Source organism: Salvelinus namaycush, chromosome 34, assembly GCF_016432855.1.
Source record: "Salvelinus namaycush isolate Seneca chromosome 34, SaNama_1.0, whole genome shotgun sequence".
In the NCBI taxonomy this organism is placed as follows: Eukaryota; Metazoa; Chordata; class Actinopteri; order Salmoniformes; family Salmonidae; genus Salvelinus; species Salvelinus namaycush.
In genome coordinates, this window is record NC_052340.1 from 24,514,144 (window position 1) to 24,540,964 (window position 26,821).

The following is a 26,821-nucleotide window of genomic DNA, read 5'->3' on the forward strand; positions in this document are numbered from 1 at the left end:
GCACAGGGGCAGGGATATCCTCCGTACGATGTCACACACACACACAAAGCTATACTACAGTTAGAGATATGGGGGAGAGCAAGCTGGGTAGAAACCCATCAAGTGCAAAGAGACACTAATTACATTGCAATGACAGGGAAGAGAGGGATACACAGTGGGCCTTTCATTAGGCGTTTAGAGTTACATACTCACACAAACATTAGGCTGTTACACGTGTCTGCACACAGACACACATCCATACACAAACACATACACAAATGAACGTGCACACTCACTGCAAATTCCATGGTGGCTGCAGCAGCATTCACACCTCTGGGCTGTCAATTACTTCAAGGAAATAAACGCACACACACACAGAAAGAAACAATTCCCTTGACAGGCAAAAGGCAGGTGCAGGAATTAATGTACACATGATCAGAAAAATGTAAATATGTTTCCTCCGACTGGGCTGTGGTCTTCGAAAGGGCAGTCAGAATAGAGATTTACACAGAGAATCTTTTTACATGATTTCAACCTCCTTTCTGCTGAGAGCTTCCTATTTAGTCGTCCTCTGCAGTAGTGCACGTGTTGCAGATTCTTAAAGGTCCTCTACCTTTTCTCAGCTGGACTAGGTCTGGGAATCCCATAGAACCTATTCATTCTGTCACTCTGCTGTTACCTGGTGGTGTAGTGGAAGAGGAGGATGGCTCTGACTGGGTCCATAATAGCCGGTGAGGAATGTTGTCTAGACTGGTTACACTCCTTCATCACCATTAATTATACTCTTGCCTCAGTCCCTTCTCCACGATGCCTCTCCACCTGGCTAACATCCGCTGGACAGTAGCCTCACTTGACCAACACAGACACAGTGGTTGGGAAGTTGAGACTACTGACAGAAGTGGACAGTTATGAGAATGCCAGTATGCTGGTTGAGATACAGTTTCAAAAAAGACATACAAAATGTAGCTGTGGAAAGCCAGTTTAATCCTCCAGACACCTTATCCTCCTACCTAACATTTCAGCAATCATCATAGTATGCTACTCCCCGTGTTGGCTGTGAAACGAGAGGGCTTCACACGGGGAGGTTCCTGATTTGTTCATCTCTCTTTGTGAGAGAGGCTGTTACATAAACCATGCTGTCATCATGCCTTTCAGGCATGAGGTGGAACATCATCATGTCAGTAATAGGTCTTCATAATGGTTTTTGGTTCTCTATTTTGTATTCATGCATGTAACCAGAAAGGTAGAACTCTCTGCTCTTACTGGGGCTTGAGCTGAACAAATGATTACCACGAAATGTAATCAGTGTTCATTCATTTCATGCTAGAGAGGCCTCTTGGGAGGTGGTGAATGGAAGGCTGTATCATATCTCCTAATATCAACAAGGCAGGCTGGAGGTTCTTGTAATTAGGTACCCTTTGGGGAGAGGTAGAGCGGGACAGTAAGACAGCGTCTCGCTTAAGTTGAAGGGAGAGTGGCAGATTTGGGTGTCATAAATATCAGCTGTTTGACATTGATTGGCGAAGGCTCAGCCAAGGCGCAGTCTGCAGGCATCCCGGGTGGCGCGCTGCTCAGCTGTGTTCCCTGGGTTCTTCTATTTCATGGTAGTAAAGACTCCTGCCGCATTCTGAAGTGAACTGTTCTGTCAGTTCACGTCAAGAGTAACCCCCCCACTTCTCTCTCTTACATCCACCCACACATATACACATGCCATATCTAAATTTGAGCCAGTTTCACACAGCAAGAAAATAATCCCGCAGCAACAGGAAATGTCAATTGCTATGTGGATTAAAATTAATGGAAATTTTTTGAAGGGGTTGATACATATTTTGTTTGGGAAAATCATGTCTGAAATTAAAGTGGAAATTACAAACTTTTGGAGTCTTTTAAAACCTCTAATACACTACAAATGTGCATTTCCTGCTGTGCATGAAAATTCCTGCAACAAAAGGATGATCAAATTAACATACGGCATCTGTACACACAGACAACCTCTTTGGCTGGCTTCGGGTGAAGCCCGAACAACAAGTGATGCACACACTGTAACGGCAGCCTTCCTCCTCTTCGTCTGAAGAGGAGGTGTAGCAGGGATCGGACCAATACGCAGCGTAGTTAGTGTCCATATTTTAATAATAAAACAACTGAACATGAACACAATACAAAATAACAAATCCGGAACAGTCCTATCTGGTGCAATGAACACAAAGACAGAAGACAAAGAACACTTTACAAACTAAACAAAACAATAAACCGACGACCGTGAAGCTATATAAACAATAAGTGCAGACACAGGCAACTTAGACATAGACAATCACCCACGAACTACCTAATGAATATGGCTGCCTAAATATGGTTCCCAATCAGAGACAACGATAGACAGCTGTCTCTAATTGAGAACCAATCTAGGCAACCATAGACATACATACACCTAGACTAGACACTGCCCCATAAACATACAAAACCCCTAGACAATTCAAAACACATATATCCCCCATGTCACACCCTGACCTAACTAAAATAATAAAGAAAACAAAGATAACTAAGGCCAGGGCGTGACACACACTTTCAAACAAAGAGCATAGACTTGCATATAACAGTTTAAAAAATGTCCCTTCCTACTTTAAACTGAAGGGGGTTGCAGAATGTTTGTGCAGAAATTATGTGTATTACGCACCCACAGAGCTCATAAGGGAAAAAGACATAAACAAACACACACACGCAGACTCAGACGTCATACCTTTACTATTTCATACTGATTTAATCTGTTTGTGAATTGTGATGCACAATTTCTAAAGAAACATAATTGGTGAGTACTCGTCACACGTACATGGTCAGGAAAGCCATACAAAGGTAGCTATCCCTTCAAAAAAACATTTGTTTTCCTTCTTACACACAACTGCTACAGTAAGAATGCTTTGATTCACGCCAATTACCATGTGCAGGGAGAGAAAAATCAGGTTAACGCTCTTCTTCAAATGATTTCTTCGAACTTGTGTTTATTACACAGCTTAATGAGCCTTGAAATTGGTGAGATTACTTTTTTGTACGTTTATTTCAATAGCGAGCGTCTCCAGTTTCAGTGGGATTGGTTTCCCCCTGGACGATGATGACTGTATACAGTATGTTGCGTGCGTGCAGCTGCAGATCACGTGAGGGAGCATAGCACTGCAGTGCTACAGAGAGTAAGTAACCACTGGTCTGAGAAATAGGTGAGGGATTCCCCCTGATCACAGTGCAGTTGAGGGTGCCATTAGCCATCTGATTTACTTCAGGAGCTACATGTTGCATTGAAGTCCTGGCAAAAAAGATGAAGGTGTCACTTTGGAGGTGCCACTCAGGTGACTCAGGGTCAGATTACTATTTTCAAGACCTACTACTACGCCTGCAATGCTTGATTCGACTTCTTCAATGAAAACCGTTCCTGGTAAACTATCCTGTCCTTTAGAGATGCTGTTCAGACCGAGACAATGAGGACATTCCCACAGTCCATCACCATGTTTACCACTACAGTATGACAACACAGACGATCTGGAAGCCTCCTGGGCTTACTGGATGTGAAAATCAATAGCCTTTTTCCCCTGCCAGACCCCTTTTAGTTTGCTAATCTGTAATGCCTGATGCATAAACACAGTTGGCATTATGAAGAGATGGATATTTTATGGATGTTTGTCCAATGTTACTGGATCAGCTAACACCCACCACTTTGAGTCGCTTTCAGTCCCAGAGAAGCACTCATTTAGAGTCGAACCGACAGACATTCTGTCACACGTCATCGCCACCAAACTCATGTGACTCTTCCCTCATCCCTCACCGTAACCGGACGACCCAGATAGCGCTCTGCCTGTCTTTGTGGGCCACGCAGCAGGAGAATAGCTTGCAAATTAGCCAAAAAGAGCAAGGTGTTAAATTTAGGCCCCTAATTATGTGAAATTATGAATCCGTCCTCCAACATGTGCTGCCCCTTGAAGATGGCTGGACCGGAAGCATCCCACATAGTGTCCCCAGGGGAGAAGATAGCCCTCTCCCTGAACTGAGAATGCTAGAGGAAGAAGATGATCTCATGAATCTACAGCAAAATGTTTACATCCTTCTCAAACTCTTGCAATCCTTGAAAGATGTCGTTTTGTTGTTGTTCCCAGACACGACAAATAGTAACAAGATAACTATTTGTCATACTATTGTGGTTATACTAATAATACCTAGTGTATAATGCTAGCAAATTCCAAACCTCAGTGGATGGGCAGAAAATGGCACATCTTCTATCCAAATGCACAGCAAATCTAGTGGCAAGGGTGGAATTACTCAAATAAATAAATAATCCCACACAGCCGTTTGTAGTGCTATTTTAAGGCTTTTGGCAGCTTGAGTGGTCTGAAAGAGTTCCATGCAACACTCAATGTCCATTAAGAATTTAAAGAGGAGATTCAGAACTAGGCCACAGAAAATTAAAGAAGAAAAAACACAAGGCTCGATTGCTTCCTCTCCCTCTTGTTCAGTCTGATGGCTTGTAGATAGAAACTGTCTCTGAGAGACTGTTGGTATCAGGCTCATGCTCAGATACCATCTGCCCGACAGTAAGGGAGTGAACAGATCGTGGCTGGGGTGTGTGGAGTCCTTGATGATGCTGCGGGCCTTCCTCAGGCACCATTTCAAGTAGATGTCCTGGATGGGTGAGAGCAATTGATGTACTGGGCCTTGCGGTCGTGGACGGAGCAATTCCCGTACCAGGCCATGAAGCAACCGGTCAGGACGCTCTCGATGGTTCAGTGGTAGTATTTGGAGAGGACCCAGGGTGGGATGCCGCATTTCTTCAGCCGCCTTAAGGTTCTATCAGAGTACCAAACGTGTACGTGTATGCACAGCAGTGTTCTGGAATATTCAACCTTTGGCATTCATACTTTTCAGATTCTCAGCGCAGCTCATGCAATTTCTCCAACTGTCAACACATTCAAATGAACAGACAATGTGTACCAGAGACAAGTTGGTTGGGAATTGTGGGGAGGTGCGTTCCCCGCGGATGGTGGTCTCAGCCGCATAGCTATGTCATAATGGGAAGCCGGACTATACCGTCTCAGTGTCTGTGGACTATTATTTATGCATAAGAAAGTAGAAGCGCTGTTGCGCCCTATCGACAAGAGTGGTGGTGTTGTTGGCCCATATCAAGTCCTCGGTGATGTGGATGCCGAGTAACTTAAAACTGCTGACTCTTCCTACTGCAGTCCCGTTGATGTGGATTGGGGCATGTTCCCTCTGCTTCCTGAAATCAACAATCAACTCCCTTGTTTTGCTGATGTTGAGGGAGAAGTTGTTGTCCTGGCACCACAATGCCAGTTCACTTACCTCATGTGAGTCTAGCTGTGGGTCACACCGAGAGAGACAGTCAACTCCACATCCTGAGCTGGATGGGTAGAGAGCTCAATTAAATTCCCATTGACGCCTACTGTACAAACTCAGAGTGGCAACTACCGTGGAATAAGAAGTTCAGTTCAGCAGGGCTCTTGAAACAAGCCATGAGGGGAAACCTTGTAAACCATAAAGATTGTTTGGGCCACTATAACAAAAACAAATCATCAACTTTCCATACAATGACTGGTTATAAATCTAGACAGGTAATGACTTTTTGATGTTTGACAATCTACTTTGTATGTATAGCGTTCTGACAGATCACAATTACTGAGGGGCTTTATAATGCACAAGGGGAAGTGACAGTTTGTCAATCATTAAATTGTGTTGAGCTGCACTGAGAAAACTAGAAATGTCTCACTCCCATCACTTCCTTTGATTAATGATAAATATGTAGTGTTCCCAAGGTATACAGCTTGCATTAGTATTCACTCCAACTCTCATAGGACTATGTAGCCACCTACAAAATAATGCCTCAAAAGTTTGTATCATTTCTGTGACATCCAGAGAGGACGTTATCAGGCTCCTGGCTCAGATGGTCTATTAATCCCAGGGGGGATCCTGACATAGTCACTTTGAGAAATGCCGATGTCAGAGCGGGATTGCAAGAAAGGTTAGAATGGACCTTTCCGAAGACAAGAGACAAAGCTGTTCTAAGGATCTAAGGTCCTTGGATTTCCCTGACGCAAATCACATCATCACTTCTGAGACTCTAATTTCACTTCTGTTAATCCAAACAGTGGAGTGAGTTATTCTACTTCTTGGAAGAATTCACTTGTCTCCATATGGTGAGCATTACGCTCCCATATGCAACTTTTCAGGGAAGTCGGGAACCAATATATACAGTCAGTTAGGAAAGCAAAGGCTAGCTTCTTCAAACAGAAAATTGCATACTGCAGCACAAATTCCCAAAAGTTCTGGGACACTGTAAAGTCCATGGAGAAAAAGATCACCTCCTCCCAGCTGCCCACTGCACTGAGGCTAGGAAACACTGTCACCACCGATAAATCCACGATAATCTAGAATTTCAATAAGCATTTCTCTACGGCTGGCCATGCTTTCCACCTGGCTACACCAACCCCGGCCAACAACAGCTCTGCACACCCCGCAGAAACTGGCCCAAGCCCCCCCCCACACTTCTCCTTCACCCAAATACAGATAGCTGATGTTCTGATAGAGCTGCAAAATCTGGATTCCTACAAATCAGCTGGGCAAGACAATCTGGACCCTATCTTCCTAAATTGATCCGCGCATTTGTTGCAACCCCTATTACCAGTCTGTTTAACCTTTCTTTCATATCGTCTGAGATTCCTAAAGATTGGAAAGCGGCCGCGGTCATCCCCCTCTTCAAAGGGGGAGACACTCTAGACCCAAACTATTACAGACCTATATCCATCCTGCCCTGCCTTTCTAAAGTCTTCGAAAGCCAAGTGAACAAACAGATCACCAACCATTTCGAAATCCACCGTACCTTCTCCGGTAAGCAATCCGGTTTCCGAGCTGGTCACGGGTGCACCTCAGCCACGCTCAAGGTCCTAAACAATATCATAACTACCATCGATAAAAGACAGTACTGTGCAGCCGTCTTCATCGACCTGGTCAAGGCTTTCAACTCTGTCAATCACCGCATTCTTATCGGCAGACTCATCAGCCTTGGTTTCTCTAGTGACTGCCTCGCCTGGTTCACTAACTACTTCTCAGATAGAGTTCAGTGTGTCAAATCGGAGGGCCTGTTGTCCGGACCTCTGGCAGTCTCTATGGGGGTGCCACAGGGTTCAATCCTCGGCCGACTCTTTTCTCTGTATATATCAATGATGTCGCTCTTGCTGCGGGTGATTCTTTGATCCACCTCTACGTAGACGACACCATTCTGTATACATCTGGCCCTTCTTTGTACACTGTGATAACAAACCTCCAAACGAGCTTCAATGCCATACAACACTCCTTCCGTGGACTCCAACTGCTCTTAAATTCTAGTAAAACGAAATGCATGCTCTTCAACCAATCTCTGCCCGACCCGCCCGCCCGACAAGCATCACTACTCTGGACGGTTCTGACTTAGGATATGTGGACAACTATAAATACACTCTACTCAGCAAATTGGAGGCAGTTTATCACATTGCAATCTGTTTTGTCACCAAAGCCGCATATACTACCCACCACTGCGACCTCTATGCTCTCGTTGGCTTGTCCTCGCTACATATTCGTCGCCAAACCCACTGGCTCCAGGTCATCTATAAGTCTTTGCTAGGTAAAGCTCCGCCTTATCTCAGCTCACTGGTCACCAGTGCAACACGCGCTCCAGCAGGTATATTTCACTGGCCATCCCCAAACCTATTTGGTCGCCTTTCTTTCCAGTTCTCTGCTGACAATGACTAGAATGAATTGCAAAAATCACTGAAGTTGGAGACTCACTAACTTTAAGCATCAGCTGTCAGAGCAGCTTACAATTGCTGCAGCTGTACACAGCCCATCTGTAAACAGCCCATCCAACCAACTACCTATCTCATCCCCATATTTGTTTTTCTGCTCTTTTGCACACCAGTATTTCCACTTGCACATCCATCACTCCAGTGTTAATTGCTAAATTGTAATTACTTTGCCACTATGGCCTATTTATTGCCTTACCTCCATACTTCATTTGCACACACTGCATACAGATTTTTCTATTGTCTTATTGACTGTACGTTTGTTTATCCCATGTGTAACTCTGTGTTGTTGTTTTTGCTTTGCTTTATCTTGGCCAGGTCGCAGTTGTCAATGAGAACTTGTTCTCAACTGGCCTACCTGGTTAAATAAAGGTAAAATAAAAGTTAGAGAACGTAACAAGTCTGATGCGATCAAAATCACAACAGGGATCTCTTCTGTGCGCATCCAAGAGACAGGTAACTCCCAAATGAATTAAGAGTTGAGAGAGTTTGATTGACAGATGTTGACTGTCAGCAGAAGAGATGATTTATGGCCGCCTGTCAGGCAGTCCCCTGGAACAACACCACAGGAAACGCTTCAAATCTCCAACCACATCGTAGCCTGTGTCTACTCAATCTTCGTCTATCGCTAATTCATCCAGATCATTTCAGTCTTGGCAGCAGATTTCTCTTCCACTTTAATGAGTTTAGAAATGAGCACACCAGTGTTGCTCCATTTACCAGTAATGGGAGTTGAAAATGCCATCAATAATACTAACTCTAGCCACCCAACCAGGCCGGCTGAGAATGTACCAGCGACCGTTTGGAGACATCTCACGCAACTTTCTGTTTCACCTCAGTAACCTTGCCTACTGGTAGTTTTAGGGGAGATGAGAGGCCAATGACCCTCAAGAAAAACAGCGCAATTGCATCACCGATTCCACAGCCGTAGTAGACACCAACATTAACCCTCGCCTGTGCTGCATTTTCCAGCTCTATACCTAATTTCTGTGCTACCCTGATATTGGTGGAAAATTGCCAGTAGATTTAGGGAAGGATTCTAAATCTTCTGAGGGGAAGGTCGGTCTGGAGCTCAAGCTGTGCTCCCTCGTCAGAGTCATTACCAGTCGAGCTCAGATAATTTACCACAACATCCGTTACACCATTTACCAGTGTCTTTAAATTAAGCTGGTTGTCAACTCGCAATCAGAATATAATTAATAAAACCCTATTTAAGATAATCTCTCTGACTTTACACTTGAGTTTTAAAATAACTCAGAAGATGCTTTTTAGGCCACTGAGACACAAACAACCCAATGAAGTTCCACCTCTCTGCTGTCAGATTAAGTTAGCTCGTTTGAATGGAGATTACTCCCCATCCATAAAAAGCAAACAGCTTTACTTTCCAATATGCAACTCCATTTAAAATGCACAAATCCTCTCAGGCACATCATTCATCATTGTGAATTCAGTGTTGAGTAACGTCCGTAAAATGGATACAAGACAATTAACAAAACTTAAAATTACATGTTTCCCATAAGAACTATTAGGCTAGCTTCAATCCCTTTCCCTGAAAATACCAAAGCGATACTGGGACATTTTCAAATCTCTTGAACATATTTAGGGAAAATTGAAAAAGTGGGTTACATTAAATTCCCTTGCATTGTTATTGCAATGAGAACTACAGAATTGCAAAAGATGCTAGCCAAGTTTTCTTTCTGCCTTGCAACCTATACTGCTGTTTGGAAGATCTGATAAAAAAAAAATCATGCACGGCATGTGAAGCAAAGAGAACATCTTGATCTGGGCTTGATGTTTTAACAAAGAATGAAAATACAATTCCTGATACCAGTATATGCACATCCAATTAACAGGAACATATGTATACTCATAATTTACTATTCCCAATCACACCCAAACAGAAGAGTCTTTTAAAATTATTCTTTAAATGTATAGTTTAAATGCCGGCCAGACCTTCTACAGAACTGTACATTATGATGTTCCCGGATGTTGTTTGTCTCCATTACATAGGTCCGGAGACCCTTGCAATCCCCGATGTGATGTTTTCTGCCCCAAATCCGTGGCGTGTACTGCTGTAATGAATTCCGGGAGGAAAAAGATGTTGTGTATGGCAAGAACTGTCGCTCTGCTAATTCAGCCCCCCCCCCCCATCGCCACCCACCCACTCATCTTGTGTGGTGAGAGACCAGCATACACAGGGAGGGCAATGCAGTGTTGCTGACACAGCTGAAACGGCTATATGATTCACACGCATGTGGTGAGAAGAAATGACTTTGTGGAATTCCATGATAGCTGTTTTCATTTTGCAGTGTTTCATACTGTCAGATGGATACACACTAGTCAAGCAATCCATTGTTGTCAAACCCTTTCAAACCTGTTAGTCCTCACATCTACCATGATTTAGGTTTCACAGTAATTCATGTCACACATACTGTAAAGCACTCACATAAAGCACCAGACTGGAACACCATAACATTGTAATAACAGCCACGCCCATTGTTTCCTGATTCATGCATTTACAATACAAAGAGTATCAAAGTCCCCCCACATGGATGCTAATGTGAGCGATTCCCATTCAGTGTTCTGCTAACCATTTACCCCCATAGAAATCCCATTACAATGAAAGACACATTTACATACTTGTTATGTTCTACTAGCTGACTGAGTCTCACCCATCATCTGATTGGTGAGACTCAGTGGTGTTCAAGAAAACAAAGTGGTGTTGTTGACCACCAATGCTTTTCTCCTAAGCAACAGGCTTAATAAATAAAGACGTCAATTTGTTTTATTGATTTAATTTATCAATAGGCATTGCCTCTGCCAGATGCAGAGTGGCATCCATAAGTCTAAATATTCCTGTTACATTGCACAACCTTCAATGTTATGTCATAATTACGTAAGATTCTGGCAAATTAGTTCTCAATGAGCCAGGCGGCCCAAACTGTTGCATATACTCTGACTCTGCGTGCAATGAACGCAAGAGAAGTGACACAATTTCACCTGGTTAATATTGCCTGCTAACCTGGATTTATTTTAGCTAAATATGCAGGTTTAAAAAGATATACATCTGTGTATTGATTTTAAGAAAGGCATTGATGTTTATGGTTAGGTACACGTTGGAGCAACGACAGTCCTTTTTCGCGAATGCGCACTGCATCGATTATATGCAACGCAGGACATGCTAGATAAACTAGTAGTATCATCAACCATGTGTAGTTATAACTAGTGATTATGATTGATTGATTGTTTTTTATAAGATAAGTTTAATGCTAGCTAGCAACTTACCTTGGCTTCTTACTGCATTCGCGTAACTAAGGTTGCAAGATTGAATCCCTGAGCTGACAAGGTAAAAATCTGTCGTTCTGCCCCTGAACAATGCAGTTAACCCACCGTTCCTAGGCCGTCATTGAAAATAAGAATGTGTTAACTGACTTGCCTAGTTAAATAAAGGTGTAAAAAGATAATAATAATAATCGGCGTCCAAAATTACCGATTTCCGATTGTTATGAAAACTTGAAATCGGCCCTAATTAATCGGCCATTCCGATTAATCGGTCGACCTCTAGTCTTAACAGCGCGTTTTGCCAAGGCAAGTTACTTTGAGCGCAGCCCTATCCAGAAATCTGGAAGTGGATTCTGATTAAATTCAATTTTCACAGAACCGCTTGATGCAATTTCGATGAGAATCTCTTGTTCAGATATCGGTAAGTGGACTGGAGGAAGGTCATGAAAGGGATAACGAATCCAGTTGTTTGTGTCATTTGTTTCGGGAAAGTACCTGCGTAATTGTGGACCCAACTCACGCAGGTGCTTCGCTATATCACATTTGACATTGTCCGTAAGCTTGAGTTCATTTGTACAAAAAAAAAATCATACAATGAGCGAAAGACCTGTGTGATGTCCTTTTTAATGCAGACAGAGAAGAGCTTCAACTTCTTAATCATAGCCTCAATTTTGTCCCACACATTGAATATAGTTGCAGAGTCCCTGTAATCCTAGATTCAGATCATTCAGGCGAGGAAAACCATCACCCATATAGGCCAGTCATGCGAGAAACTCGTCATCATGCAAGCAGCCAGACAAGTGAAAATTATGGTCAGAAAACTTTAAGCTCGTCTCTCAATAAAAAATAAAAAAAAGGTCTATATTTTGCCCCTTGATAACCAGCACACTTCTGTATGTTGTTAAAGCGGTACATGGTCGCTGCCTATATCACAGGGTTGCAAACTGCTGATGGCCCAAAAGGGTGACTCTTTTTTGTTGTTGCAATGAAACATGCAAAAAATCCCTGCTTGGGGGAAATGTAGGTTTAACTAATTAAACAACAAAGAATATGATCTACATGATCAGTCTCTGTGTGTAAAATAAAAAGTGGTTCATGTGAACCTAACTCACAGCTAAAAAAATGTATAGAAAGCAATCCAATGTTATTTGTTGCCTAGACTTTACTGCAAATGACACTCAAGTCTTGAGAAAAAACAATACACTAATATTGCAGTTAGCCATGACAGCCTTTATAATAGAATGCTTGTGACCATGACAGCCTTTATAACAGAACGCTTGTTACCATGACAGCCTTTATAATAGAACGCTTGTGACCACACACATCTAAATATATCTTAAAGTAGAAATAGAATGAAATAAACAGGCATTCTATTTTTGCTCTATTATAGTGGCCACTATAGTAGACATCGATCAAGTGCACAAGGCTACATGTGTGCATAAATAACATTCACCGAGTAAAAAATGTTATAATCACCCCTCACTCGTGTTACTGTCAAGTTCAACACAACAAAAGCAATATCTTTGGGCTACACTGCACATTATTACAGTGTACACTTTCTGGCTTTGGACATCTGTTCTACAATGTGCCAGCAGAGCATGATACCCTTTGTTGGCATAATTTATCTCTTTCAGGCCGAGAGTACACCTGACATACCCCTTTAATTCCACTGTATTGAAAAAGTGAGAAAGAGGGAAAGTGTTTTGTGTTCCTTTCAACTCTATAGTGGCATCCAGCTTAAGCCAGGCCCAGCTCCAGCTACACTTGATCCCTGAATCCACTTGTTTAACAAGTAATGCCTCATTTTCACCTAATTCTCTAATTCTGAAAATGAACCACATACTGTAGAGGGAAAACATTAGTTCACAGATAGTACTCTAGTTAGTTCGCTAACTTGTTAACATTTCACACAGATTGCCAGGGTCCAGTAAGCAAAGGCAGCTGTCAATGATCACGTTAGGCTGCGTTTAATTTGATTTTTTTTATGCCGATTTAATCGCGGGGGAGGCACTAGTAATGTCTGCAGTTTTCGGTTTGGCTATTTGTTTCAAGCGTATTAGTCTATAAATAAATATCTTTGCCAAAATTCATCATCTCTCCCATGTCTTATTCGACTAGTAGTTGTTCTGAAATGTTTATTGCTTGCCTACATTGTACTCCCTCCTCTATGTTTAATATAACACACATACATTCATTATTATTATTAATTTTGGTTGCCTATCCTGACGTGAAGTTAATTCTATAGAAAGTTTTTGACTTTGATGTGTGCCACAGAAAGTATTTGACTCCTTGTTCAAATCCAATCAAATCAAATAGTTACAAAATTAAGGAAATTAGAAGGGGGGGGATTTCGGCAAGGCCATTTTCTTGCCTGCCGAAATTCTCCCCCTCACCCTTCTATTTTGGGACTGCAAGGCCTGGCACACTTCATAATCATTTTGGTAGCTAAACTGACACGTGAAGAGCAGAAATCTCAACTAGCAAGCAAGTAGCAACAATGAAGAATTGAGTGTGTGTGCGTTCAAGCGAAAGGGGGTGGAGAATTCTGGCAGGGGGGAGATTTTCGGCACAACAACGGCAATACCAGTTAATACTATAGCGAAATAGTTAGGTTATTAACGTTAGCTTATCTGATGTAGCTGTCTGACCTTATTAGCCAGCTAATTTTCACACCATCAATTATTTGATCAGTTAAGTTGGCTAATGTTGCTCAACATTTCTCTGGATAGCTAACGGAGTATTCTATTCAGCTACTGTAGCAATATACTTAAAAATGCTAACAATACTTGTTCCACCACACTTTCTCCCTCATCTCAAACTTTCCAAATGCCAGTTGTTTTTCGGTTACAGCTCATGAAGTACGGTTCATCACCTTCTCACCCCTGTCTCCGTAGTCAGGCTTCTCACCTACCTCTAAATCAGGGGTGTCAAAGTCAAATGGACGGAGGGCCAAATAAAAAATTTAGCTACAAGCCGAGGGCCGGACTGTTCGAATGTTCATTGAAAAATTTTTAAATGACGCATATAGTCTAGTGAACCTAATTGAACCTACTGAAAACCTAACAAATATATTCCAATATGATCAGATAAATAAAGCAATATTTTCTTATGGCTCTGTCAGTAATCTTTAATTTTCAACAGACACAAAAGACAAATTTCCTTTATATAAAAATCCCCATAACATGAACATTAAATGAAAGAAACCGGTATTCAAGGCACCATCAGTAGCCTATATTTTCTATTTTAGCAAAAGTGGGCCAATGTCAGAAATGTCGGTGCTCTCATCCACAGCCAAGGAATATGCAATGAAATCTTTTCCCTTTTTCACAAGCTGCTCTTTTAGATTGATGGACAACTGGTCTACTCTCTCGGCAATGGTGTTTCTGCTCAGACTCACATTTAAAAAGAGTTGCCTTTTTTCTGGGCAAACTTCGTCACAAACTTTAATCATGCAGTTTTTGATGAAATCCCCCTCCGTAAATGGCCGGGCTGATTTAGCGATCTCTTCTGCCAAAATAAAACTGGCCTTGACAGCAGCCTGGCCTTGTGATTTGGCTTTTTTGAACAGAGCCTGTCGAGATTTGAGGCCTCGTTTTAATTCCTCTGCCTTTTGTAGCCTTTGTTCCATGTCCATATTCTTGTTTTTGTCCGCGTGTTTCGTTTCATAATGTCGTCTCAGATTATACTCTTTCAGTACCGCCACACTTTCTCCACACAGAAGACACACAGGTTTTCCAGCTACCTCCGTGAACATATACTCCGACTCCCACCTTGTTTGAAACCCCCGGTTCTCAGTGTCCACCTTCCGTTTTGCCATTTTTGATGGGTATCTGAAAGTTAATTTTACTGTGATGCTGACGACTGCTGTGCCAATAAATATTGAAATGAAGCAGCCTACTGCTCGGTGCGTCACCGTTGCATTGTGGGAAATGTAGTATTGGTGCGTGTAAAAGATCTGCGGGCTGCCGGCTTGCTGCGGTCTGCGGGCCGGTTCTAATAATAAATCAAGATCATCCCAGGGGCCGTAAAAAACCTTCTCGCGGGCCGGATGTGGCCCGCGGGCCTTGACTCTGACATATGTGCTCTAAATTATTGTTCAGTGGACGCGCTGCTGTAGCTGGTAAACTGCCATTCCACCCTCCGCTCTCTCAGCGCTCGCTGATGCTGTAACTGGCACATTGGTTGTCTCTTCTCTCTTCAGTCGCGTGCTTCATTCTAATGTTATGTGAATGATTGGATGAACCTTGGATACAGCCAGTATTGCTCCAAAGGCACACCACTCGTTCGCTTACAGCCAGTAGTCATCCAAAGGCCCTTTTCTCAACGGATCTACACGAATCACCTAGGTCACCTATTTTGGATTCAAAACATGCGAATTTCACCGAAAGGTGACTAGTTTGCATCCCTGTTATCATTGCATAGTGCAGAAAATACACGAGAGTTCAGGGGCCTTGCTTTAACAAAGTTAACCATTTTCACTGTAGTGTCTATTTTTTAGGTGAATCACATTTTTATTTGATGTACCCAAGACGGCATTGCGTGGCGTACCCCAGTTTGGGAATACCTGGTCTAGATAGTATATGAACTATTTACTAAAAATACTAAAAAAAACAGATATTAGTGAAAAACTACACAAATATTGTTTGCCACTAGGTTTAGAATAAGGCTAAATGTTTCCTGGATACTAACCATCTGTGTCAGTTACATCACCCAATATTTCAACAGTAATAATCCAGGGGGGTTCTGCTTAGCTTCCCCATAAAATCATGGTCAGGGTAAAAATGTATTCTTGAGATGTTGCACTTTATCCCGGCAGCAGGACGTTGCCATTTGGACAAGCTAAGCCTATTTAACCTGTGTGTCATTAGAGAAGGAAGATCCCTCAACTTGCTCTGCCTGCCTGTTGTACACACTGTCCCGAGTATCAGTCCGGCAATGTGGGAGGCCACACAATACAACAGCAGAGCATTTATTCTATACAATCCACAAAAGTCCCCATAATCCAGGCCTGCAACAAAAGTATCCCCTAAAGCAGCTTAATATTGTAGAGTAGAGAGAAGCGGCAGCCCTCCAGTCTCTTGAAGGCAATCAATCTGGAGAGATTGAGATGTTCTGCTTATCCTTTAACTGTGGCCTGGTCCATATATGCAGATTTGTACCCTAAAATACAGCCTGTGCTTTGAAGATGAAATAACTGCCTTCTGAACTCTTGGTAAAGCCTTCGACTACCAGCAGTCTCCTACTTGAATCGATTACAGTGCAAACCCTTGAACTAGGATGAAAAGTGTTCAGAGAAAATCTGAAAAAGTGCCTTCAAATCTGATATCTCTGTACCAAATCTGATATCCCTGTACTCTGTCCTATCTCAACTCATGGTAATATAGGTAGATGAATGCAAATTATTATTCTCAAATTTCCTTTTCCACACAAAATAATAGCTTTACTGATCACAGCTGAACGTCTCTACACTAACTGAGCCAAACAGACCCATTCAGTACAGACCCCTCCCCCCCAACCCAGTTATTAAAAATGATACATCAAACTGTAGCAGGAAGGTAACAGATTGCAAACGGCAAGACAATTGATCTACAGTAGCTCATGGCAGGATGTGTCCAATCTGATTGCTGCTAGCCTGCTCGGTTGCTCTGCAAGGCCTCTTGAGTAGCATAAAGCAATCCAATCTGGGGAATGGGAGTGCAATGATGTGTGAAGATGCCCCCCCAATTATTGGGGGGCTGTCATAATCAGATTAAAACTCTATGGGTCCTCTGTGATTCTATCCATACAGAAACTATTCACACCATTTGAATTTTTCCACATTTTGTTGTGTTCTAGTCTGAATTTAAAATAGATTACATTTAGATTTGTTGTCACTGGCCTACACACAATACGCCATAATGTCAAAGTGGAACTGTGTTTTTTAACATATTAAGTCTCGAGTCAAAAAGTACTTGACCCCTATGTTATGGCAAGCCTAAATAAGTTCAGGAGTAAAATGTGCTTAACAAGTCACACAATAAGCTGCATTGCCTCTGTGTGCAATAATAGTGTTTAACATGATTTTTTTTATCTCTGTACCCCACACATACAATTATCTGTAAGGTCCATTAGTCGTGCAGTGAATTTCAAACACAGATTCAACCACAAAAACCAGGGAGGTTTTCCAATGCCTCGCAATGGTATCCTTTTTAGCATGGTGAAGTTATAAATTACACTTTGGATGGTGTATCAATACACCCAGTCACTACAAAGATAAAGACGTCCTTCCTAACTCAGTTGCCAGAGATGAAAGAAACCCCTCAGGGATTTCACCACGAGGCCAATGGTGACACGAGGCCAATGGTGACAAAGTGTTATGTTTGGGGCAAATCCAATACAACACATTACTGAGTACCACTCTCCATATTTGCAAGCATAGTGGTGGCTGCATCATGTTATGGGTATGCTTGTAATCGTTAAAGACTGGTGAATTTTTCAGGATAAAAAAGAAACAGAATGGAGCTAACCACAGGCAAAATCCTAGAGGAAAACCTGGTTCAGTCTGCTTTCCACCAGACACTGGGAGATTAATTCACCTTTCAGCAGATCAATAACCTAAAACACAAGGCCAAATCTACACTGGAGTTGCTTACAAAGAAGACAGTGAATGTTCATGAGTGGCCGAGTTACAGTTTGACTTAAATCTACTTGAAAATCTATGACAAGACCTGAAAATGGTTGTCTAGCAAGGATCAAAAACCTATTTGAGAGCTTGAAGAATATTGTGAATAATCATGAGAAAATATTGCACAATTCAGCTGTGGAAAGCTCTTAGAGACATACCCAGAAAGACTCACATCTGTAATCACTGCCAAAGGTACTTCTACAAAGTATTGACTCAGGGGTGTGAATACTTATGTAAATTTGATATTTCTGTATTTCATTTTCAATAAATTTCAATAAGTTTAAAAACATGTTTTCACTTTGTCATTATGGGGTATTGTGTGTAGATGGGTGAGAAAAAACACAACACAATGTGGAATAAATAAGTCAAGGGGTATGAATACTTTCTGAAGGCACTGTATGAGCAGTAATGTGATTTTGGTCATGAATAGATAGGGAGGTGGGTATCTAGATGGGTTCATGAACTGAGTGAAATACTATTTCTCCTCGCTGAAAGATCCTATTTGGCATGTCTGCCATCATGCAAACTGATAGTATCTGCAGAAAGGGAGGATGCTTTGATAGATAGACCTATATAAGTGATTCACTTGTTTTTCAAGCAAAGCCAAGCGATTCTAGTAAACCCGCCACGTCTTCCAGCTAAGGACTCTTAAATTCAGTCCTAGCCTGGTCACATTGTCTGTAGATTTAGGGGTAGTGAATATCGCACGACACCTCTGTCATCCAAGTTTAAATGTTTTGGGGTTATTGAAGACAAGTGTCAAATTCCTATTGTCCCTTAAAGTGGATTTAAACAGCTTTTTCGATGAATGAACATCAAGGATTCTTGGATTTACTCTGAAATAGGAAATAAGGAGAGGCAAATGCAAATTGGTGGAACACGGCATATGGTCTCTTACTGCAGTCCTCAAAATAATTGGCAGCTTTCTTTAGATATTAAGAACTCTAATACTCCAAGGAGCTGGAACATGTGGTAATGACCTGGCAGGATGGATCTGGGCTGAGCGTATGCTAATTTACTGTCACGTAATTAGCTTCCCTATCCATTCTACAGCTGGGCTGACTTGTTCAAAAGTGTTGCAGGTCGTAAAAATTTGAGGTGAGAAAAACCCCCACATAAGAACACACCCAGTTCCTGCACATACTGTACACTGACTTCAGCATCGAACACGTCTGTGTTGCTGCATTAGGTTACAGCACTGTGATACAAGACCTCTTTGATCTTAATAAGCATATACTAAGATGTTGAGGGGGGGTGCTGCGGTAAGATGAATAAGATCCAAGAATATCCTGCAGTTCATTTGAACGTTCTGTTCCGAATAGGAAATTAGTTGGAACCCTGTATGCAGGAGGATAACACCCATGACCACTGACACTAATGATTTAACAGTAAGATGTTACGATTCATGGTGCTACTGTACATGTATGTTGCAATGATATTGGATTACATGCAAATGTGCATTGATGTCTTAATGCGATTCAAAATGGACGGAAAATGAGTCTAGTAAGAAGTTTATCCTCCCTGAAGTAATGTTGGATTTTTTCTAAAAGAGCTTTGTCATTACACACAAACGAGGAGACGATGGTATCTATCTTCATCATAAAACGGGGGCCACAAAAGATAGGAACATGATTTCTGAGGCCAAGCAACAGGTTGTATAGGATGTACAGGTGAGATTGATTGGCCAATTGCTTGAGTGGGGCTGTGTGTTGCACATCAACCGACACAGCCATACAGTTTCTTTTTTGTGTCAGTAATTTACAGTACACATAGTCTCCACTCTAGGTCAGGATTCCAACCTTGTTCCTGGAGAGCTACCATCCTGTAGGTTTTTGCTCCAACCCTAATCTAGCGCACCTGATTCTAGTTACAACTCGGGTTGGACTGAAAACCTACAGGAGGGTAGCTCTCCAGGAACAGGGTTGGAGAGCCCTGCTCTAGGTAATGGAAAGACTGGGAGTATCGGGAAAGTAGCTACATCAGCATTTCCCAATAATAGTCCTCCATCACCCCAGAGAATGCTAGTTTTCAGACCAGCTTGTCTTTTCATAATTTCATTATTTTGACAAGTCTAAAGCTCTTGACATTCAGGTTATTCAGCTGAATGTTTAATCCCTGATAAATGAAAAGTAGATTCACTAGACTAAAAGCCTGGCTAAGAAATATATTTTTTGACAGGCTTTCACACGCTGTCAAAATAATAGCCCAGAGTTGCGCACTTTTACAATGTGCTGAGAGGAAGTACGTGTGGACGATGGGAAGGGAGGAGGAGGGGGAGAGAGCAAAGTGCTGCATTACTGACCAGTGCTAGGCTATTCCATCCAGAACGTGCTGGCTGCTCTGCTTCAACTACTGGCTTCATGCCAAACTTGGTGGGGGAGAGGCAGTTGACTTTGATTGAGAACAACTCTGCTCTGCATGAGCCTGACAAAACACATCAACTAAGCAGAAAAACCTCTTTGAATTCTGTACACCAACTGCACTGAACGTATCCTCACCGAAATTACACTTCTCTGAATCAGCGGGAGATGGGAGGCTCAGGTTGCCTTGCATATCTTACAAGGGACGTTTAATTTCCCGTAGTTCAGGGCTGGCAAGCTTCCAATAATTCAAAACCCATTATAATTCCTGTTGTGTAATATAAAAATGTAATTTTCATTGTGGTGAACAAAGATAAATAAACAACTATAGCCTAAGCACAATGAGGCAAATTCCTTTAATTTCCTTTCCAAATCTAAATTTTGAAACCAAACTAACAATAAGAAATTAGAAATGAAGAGCACTAGACTGTAAATAAATATGCACTTGAATAACCTCTGCTTGTTCTCGTGTCAACTTGGAGCAGCTTCCTGTCCCAGGGCATTGTTAGAATGGAAGCCTCCCTTAGCCTGTGTCTTAAGTAGAGGTCGACCGATTAATCGGAATGGCCGATTAATTAGGGCCGATTTCAAGTTTTCATAACAATCGGTAATCGGCATTTTTGGACACCGATTATGGCCGATTACATTGCACTCCACGAGGAGACTGCGTGGCAGGCTGCCAAGGTAAGGTGCTAGCTAGCATTAAACTTATCTTATAAAAAACAATCAATCTTAACATAATCACTAGTTAACTACACATGGTTGATGATATTACTAGTTTATCTAGCTTGTCCTGCGTTTCATATAATCGATGCGGTGCCTGTTCATTTGTCATTGAATCACAGCCTACTTCGCCAAACGGGTGATTTAACAAGCGCATTTGTGAAAAAAGCACTGTCGTTGCACCAATGTGTACCTAACCATAAACATCAATGCCTTTCTTAAATCAATACACAAGTACATATATTTTAAACCTGCATATTTAGTTAATATTGCCTGCTAACAAATTTATTTTAACTAGGGAAATTGTGTCACTTTTCTGGCGTTCTGTGCAAGCAGGGTCAGGGTATATGCAGCAGTTTGGGCCGCCTGGCTTGTTGCGAACTGTTTGAAGACCATTTCTTCCTAACAAAGACCGTAATTAATTTGCCAGAATTTTACATAATTATGACATAACATTGAAGGTTGTGCATTGTAACAGCAATATTTAGACTTATGGATGCCACCCGTTAGATTAAATACGGAACAGTTCCGTATTTCACTGAAAGAATAAACGTTTTGTTTAGGAAATGATAGTTTCCGGATTTGACCATATTAATGACCTAAGGCTCGTATTTCTGTGTGTTATTATATTATAATTAAGTCTATGGTTTGATAGAGCAGTCTGACAGAGGTGGTTCATAAGGCTCATAAGCATTCATTCAAACAGCACTTTCGTGCATTTGCCAGCAGCTTTTCGCTGTGCTTCAAGCATTGCGCTGTTTATGACTTCAAGCCTATCAACTCCCGAGATTAGGCTGGCAATACTAAAGTACCTATTAGAACATCCAATAGTCAAAAGGTATATGAAATACAAATGGTATAGAGAGAAATAGTCCTATAATAACTACAACCTAAAACTTCTTACCTGGGAATATTGAAGACTCATCTTAAAAGGAACAACCAGCTTTCATATGTTCTCATGTTCTGAGCAAGGAACTTAAACGTTAGCTTTTTTACATGGCACATGAGGCACTTTTACTTTCTTCTCCAACACTTTGTTTTTGCATTATTTAAACCAAATTGAACATGATTCATTATTTATTTGAGACTAAATTGATTTTATTGATCTATTATATTAAGTTAAAATAAGTGTTCATTCAGTATTGTTGTAATTGTCATTATTACAAATATATATATAAAAATCGTTGGATTAATCGGTATCGGCTGTTTTTGGTCCTCCAATAATCGGTATCGGTGTTGAAAAATCATAATCGGGTGACCTCTAGTCTTAAGAGAGGATCCACAGTGTCTGGAGAGGTTAACAGTCTGCTGCTGATGCAGATTTTCAGGGATTACAGTGCTCTCAGGCAACCTAAACATGCACACACACATGGGTGGACACACCGGCGGACACACACACACACACGGGCGGACACAAATACAAATACAGGCGTGCACACACACGCACGGGCACACACGCCCAGCGGGTTTCTTCCACAACTCAGATGGTATTTTCAGCACAAAATGTCCGTAAAGTGACAGTGTCATCCTCGCTTCAGTCTACCCCAGAGTCTATGTGCTACCAGCCTAAATGTGTGAGTAAACTCAAATACTAACTTGTCACTCGTGTTCTGAAGACAGAATGTCACAGTAAGAGCACAAAGCCTGTTAATTCCCTGGGTGGTAGAAAAGCTTTCTTTAATCTTTCACTCTTTATTTTTCCACAATTGTGACAGCAGAATTGAGAGCTGAACATCTGACTTTACAGACAATAAGCTGACAGACAATTCATAATACTTGTGCCCCAATTCAAACTAACAAAATGTCAGATACTTGGATGGGATATGGCTATAGCTTACTACAGTATGTAAAGAGTATATGGGTGGACAAAGCATGGAAAACACCATTACAACACGGTTATTCAACATTAGGTCAGCAAATATGTGTATTGCATGCTGTCAGTCAAATTACTTAAAGGCCCAGTGCAGTCAAAAACGTGATTTATCTGTGTTTTATATATATTTACACACTATGAGGTTGGAATAATACTGTGAAATTGTGAAAATTATGATAATGCCCTTTTAATGTAAGGGCTGTTTTCAGCCTTTTTTGGTGGGATGGAGTTTTGACATCACCAGGCAGTAAATTAGTTAACAGACCAATAGGAAAGAGAGTTCCAAGCCTCTCTGCTAGTATTCCGTTTCCCCTGCCCATTCAGACCACTCCCAGACAGTCCTAGCAAAATTATTTATTGAGAAATTGCTCTTGCTAAGAAGCTATTTTGGTTTATTTTTTACCATTTCTGGTGAGCGATTAACCGACATTTCGTTTTTTGGGGGTCATCAAACAACTAATTGACCGACATCTGTTCAATTACTTCAATTCCATTAAGTTCTGTTTTTTTTTTGTGAGCTCTAGAGAGAAATCAAATCATTCACGACAGAAATCAAGTCAAGAACTATGTGGGACGCTGGACTGAAGGGAGTTTTCATTAAGCAAATATTCAACCTAGTTCAGCTCAGAAACGTGGTAATTAACTAATTAACCAGTTTTTCAGTCTCGGACGGAGATGGATCAGAGAGAAAGAGACAAAACGAGAGCTTTCATTCTCGCCCAAATCTGTCCAAAATAAGCCCAATGCGTTTCTATAGGCTTATTTTGGAACTACATTTGTCGCCTGCCTTCCCGTCTTTGGGACAACGACTCCCATTTTTAGGGCGGAGACATGAGCATCCCATCATTATATACAGATCTCTGGACGGATACACGTTTATGCCTGCTATATTAGGTTAGAAACACACAGACCGCATGAGAGATGAATGTACACAACACAACAACGAGAGGGACAGAGACAGTTCGTGAAAGTATCCCTTCTCTACTTTGAAGAATTAATTCAAAAAAGTACATCTGACAGCTCTGCAGCATAGGCTAATTAGGCAGGCTAGCTAAATAGGATGACTAAAGACAGTGCAGCATGGGGAGCACATAGATAACGTTAGGTTTGGCTGGCAGACTGCTACTGCCTGAACAGAGATGAGATGACTTTAAGGAATTTTTGGATAATAAAGTAATCAAATAAAAATTAAGTAAAATACACAACTGAAATATTGTATTATTTTATAGTATTTTCCTATTGATGTCTACCCAATGTAGACCTAACAGAGACAATGGAATATTTTCAAAGTTTTGGCAATTGAATGCTACCTAAAAAAAAGCTATATTTCATGCCTTTGATGTAAAAAAATAAAATGTTATACCGAAATCAAAAACCGTAATTATTTTTGCATAATTCAACCGAAACGACCTCAGAAAGCACTAATCGCTCAACAGTACTGAGCATTTAGTGGTTAGTGCGTTGAACTATTAACCGAAAGGTTGCAAGATCGAATCCCCGAGCTGGCAGTGTAAAACACTGTCGTTCTGCCCCTGAACAAGACAGTTAACCCACTGTTCCTAGGCTGTCATTGAAAATAAGAATTTGTTCTTAACTGACTTGCCTAGTTAAATAAAGGCTAAAACATGTTTTATTGAAAACAATCACAGTAAGGTACTTAAATGTTACCCAGAAATAATTTGATATTGAGATAAAAACAGCTGCATTGGACCTTTAACACTGTAATGTGCACAGTGCCAAAGTTTATGGCATTATGACACTCTATTAACACTAAAGTTTATGACATTGTTACATATAGGCAAGCTATTAACACCATAGCTGCAAAAGGGATTGGTGACCTCCACCAGTGTGAATATTCAATAACGAACTTTTGAAACTCTGCCTGATAAAATGTTCTTGCTCTGACAGCAAAAATGGCTATTAATATCCCCCTCCAACCACTTTGAAATGAATCAAGCCAGAACATCTGTGACTAAGGATCAGAGGCCAGTTAGCTGTGGGAAAACCTAACAGCAGTTTCCCATTCCAAGCTGTAAACCCCTGTGAAGTTGGAAGTGCTCTTGTTGCCTATGACCGTGCTGTATATTGAGTAGCCAGTAACCATCTCAATAATCACCTAACATATAGACTGCCAGTGGTACAGTAGCTTATATGAATTGAGAGGAAAAGATAATTCGTTCTTGAATGAATGATAAGAAACATATTAATGGCAGTCATCAAGTTATTTGTTCCTCAAGGAAATGGTTAAGACATGTTTACATGGTGCTATAGTATATTGGCCATTGCAATTCATGGTGAGGAATCATTGACATTGTATCTTAATAAAAGTTATTCTTCATAAGACATTTTGAACTGTGATATTCTCAATACACTCATTAGCCTAAGACTGGAAATTAATTACTATACTCTAGGCACCCTGAATTCACCTGTCCATGCAACAATTACTTAAAACCTGTTCCAATTGGTACAGTTCCTGCTTATGTCACATTTAATCGAAAAACAATTAAGCTTCTGACATATCTATTGTAAAGTCATAAACAAGAGTTTCGTGGTCATATTGCAACTCAGTGCCCATGAATGAAGATTAGGCTAAAGTTTTTTAGTCCACTCGTAAACCCATTTAAACCTTTGTAAACGGCAGGTGAGTTGAGAATAGTACAGACTTTTATGGTGCAGCATCCAATTCTGCAAACGTGAATCATGTCTGTTCGCAGCATCAGTGGATTCAAGGTAAATAAACCACATCATTTGGTAGTATTGTAGCAATCTGTCGGTTATGGAGCATGAGGAATATTGAAAGATACCTATCTTATGTATTTAAATTTATTCATAACCTGGCTATTCACACAAGAGCTGTGCTCGTGTGTAAATACTTCTCCATTCTAAAAATGTTCATTCAAAATAAAAAATGATCCTACCTCACTCATGATGTACAGTAGTAATCTCGAGGTTGCTCTCGGTTTCCAACGCTTGAGTTCACCTATTAGGAGTTAACTGTCGTCTTTTTCGCAATGGCTCACCACGGACAGAGAAGCTTTATAAAATATTATGCCGAAGTCCTCAGTGTCATCACGTTCCCACTAAACCAATAGGAATGCCGTCGGCAAATTTGTCTCACAAGTCACCACCCAACTTCTTGAAATATTCATAGTGTGAAAGCTTTTTTAAAATTATAATAAAAAAAACAGGTCTTCTGATTCTTTCTGATAAACGTTAGGTCATGAATTAAAACAGGGGGAGGCATTTTATGAATGTTTTATTTTTTTACATAGAAGTCATTATTTCATCATTGCGCATCGCATCATATGCAGAGCGCAGGAACGACAATGTATATGACTATCTTGACACATACAATACCAGTCAAAAGTATGGACACACACTCATTCAAGGGTTTTTCTTTATTTTACTATTTTCTAAATTGTAGAATAATAGTGAAGACATCAACACTATGAAATAACACATATTCAAAGTAGCCACCCTTTGCCTTGATGACACTTTTGATCACTCTTGGCATTCTCTCAACCAGCTTCATGAGGTAGTCAACTGGAATGCTTTTCAAACAGTCTTGAAGGAGTTCCCACATATGCTGAGCACTTGTTGGCTACTTTTCCTTCACTCTGCAGTCCAACTCATCCCAAACCATCTCAATTGGGTTGAGGTTGGGTGATTGTGGAGACCAGGTCATCTGATGCAGCACTCCACCGGGTTCCTTTTTGGTCAAATAGCCCTTACACAGCCTGGAGGTGTGTTTTGGACTCATCAGACCAAAGGACAGATTTCCACCAGTCTAATGTCCATTGCATGTGTTTATTGGCCCAAGCAAGTCTCTTCTTATTATTGGTGTCCTTTAGTAGTGGTTTCTTTGCAGCAATTCGACCATGTCTTAAAGTAATGATGGACTGTCGTTTCTCTTTGCTTATTTGAGCTGTTCTTTCCATAATATGGACTTGGTCTTTTACCAAATAGGGCTATCTTCTGTATACCAACCCTACCTTGTCACAACACAACTGATTGGCTCAAACGCATTAAAAAGGAAAGAAATTCCACAAATTCACTTTTAACAAGGCACACCTGTTAATTGAAATACATTCCAGGTGACTACCTCATG

The 26,821-nt window shown here is 41.1% G+C and overlaps 1 protein-coding gene across 1 annotated transcript in view; it reads right to left on the reverse strand.

Annotated features, from left to right (window-relative positions):
• LOC120029098 (calmodulin regulator protein PCP4-like) overlaps positions 1–25,732 on the reverse strand; it is a 50,037-nt gene extending 24,305 nt beyond the window's left edge. The window contains exon 1 of the mRNA XM_038974399.1: positions 25,632–25,732. Coding sequence (XP_038830327.1) covers positions 25,632–25,640 — 9 coding nt within the window. The 5' untranslated portion in view covers positions 25,641–25,732. The remainder of the gene's footprint in view (positions 1–25,631) is intronic.
• Positions 25,733–26,821: the final 1,089 nt, after the last annotated feature.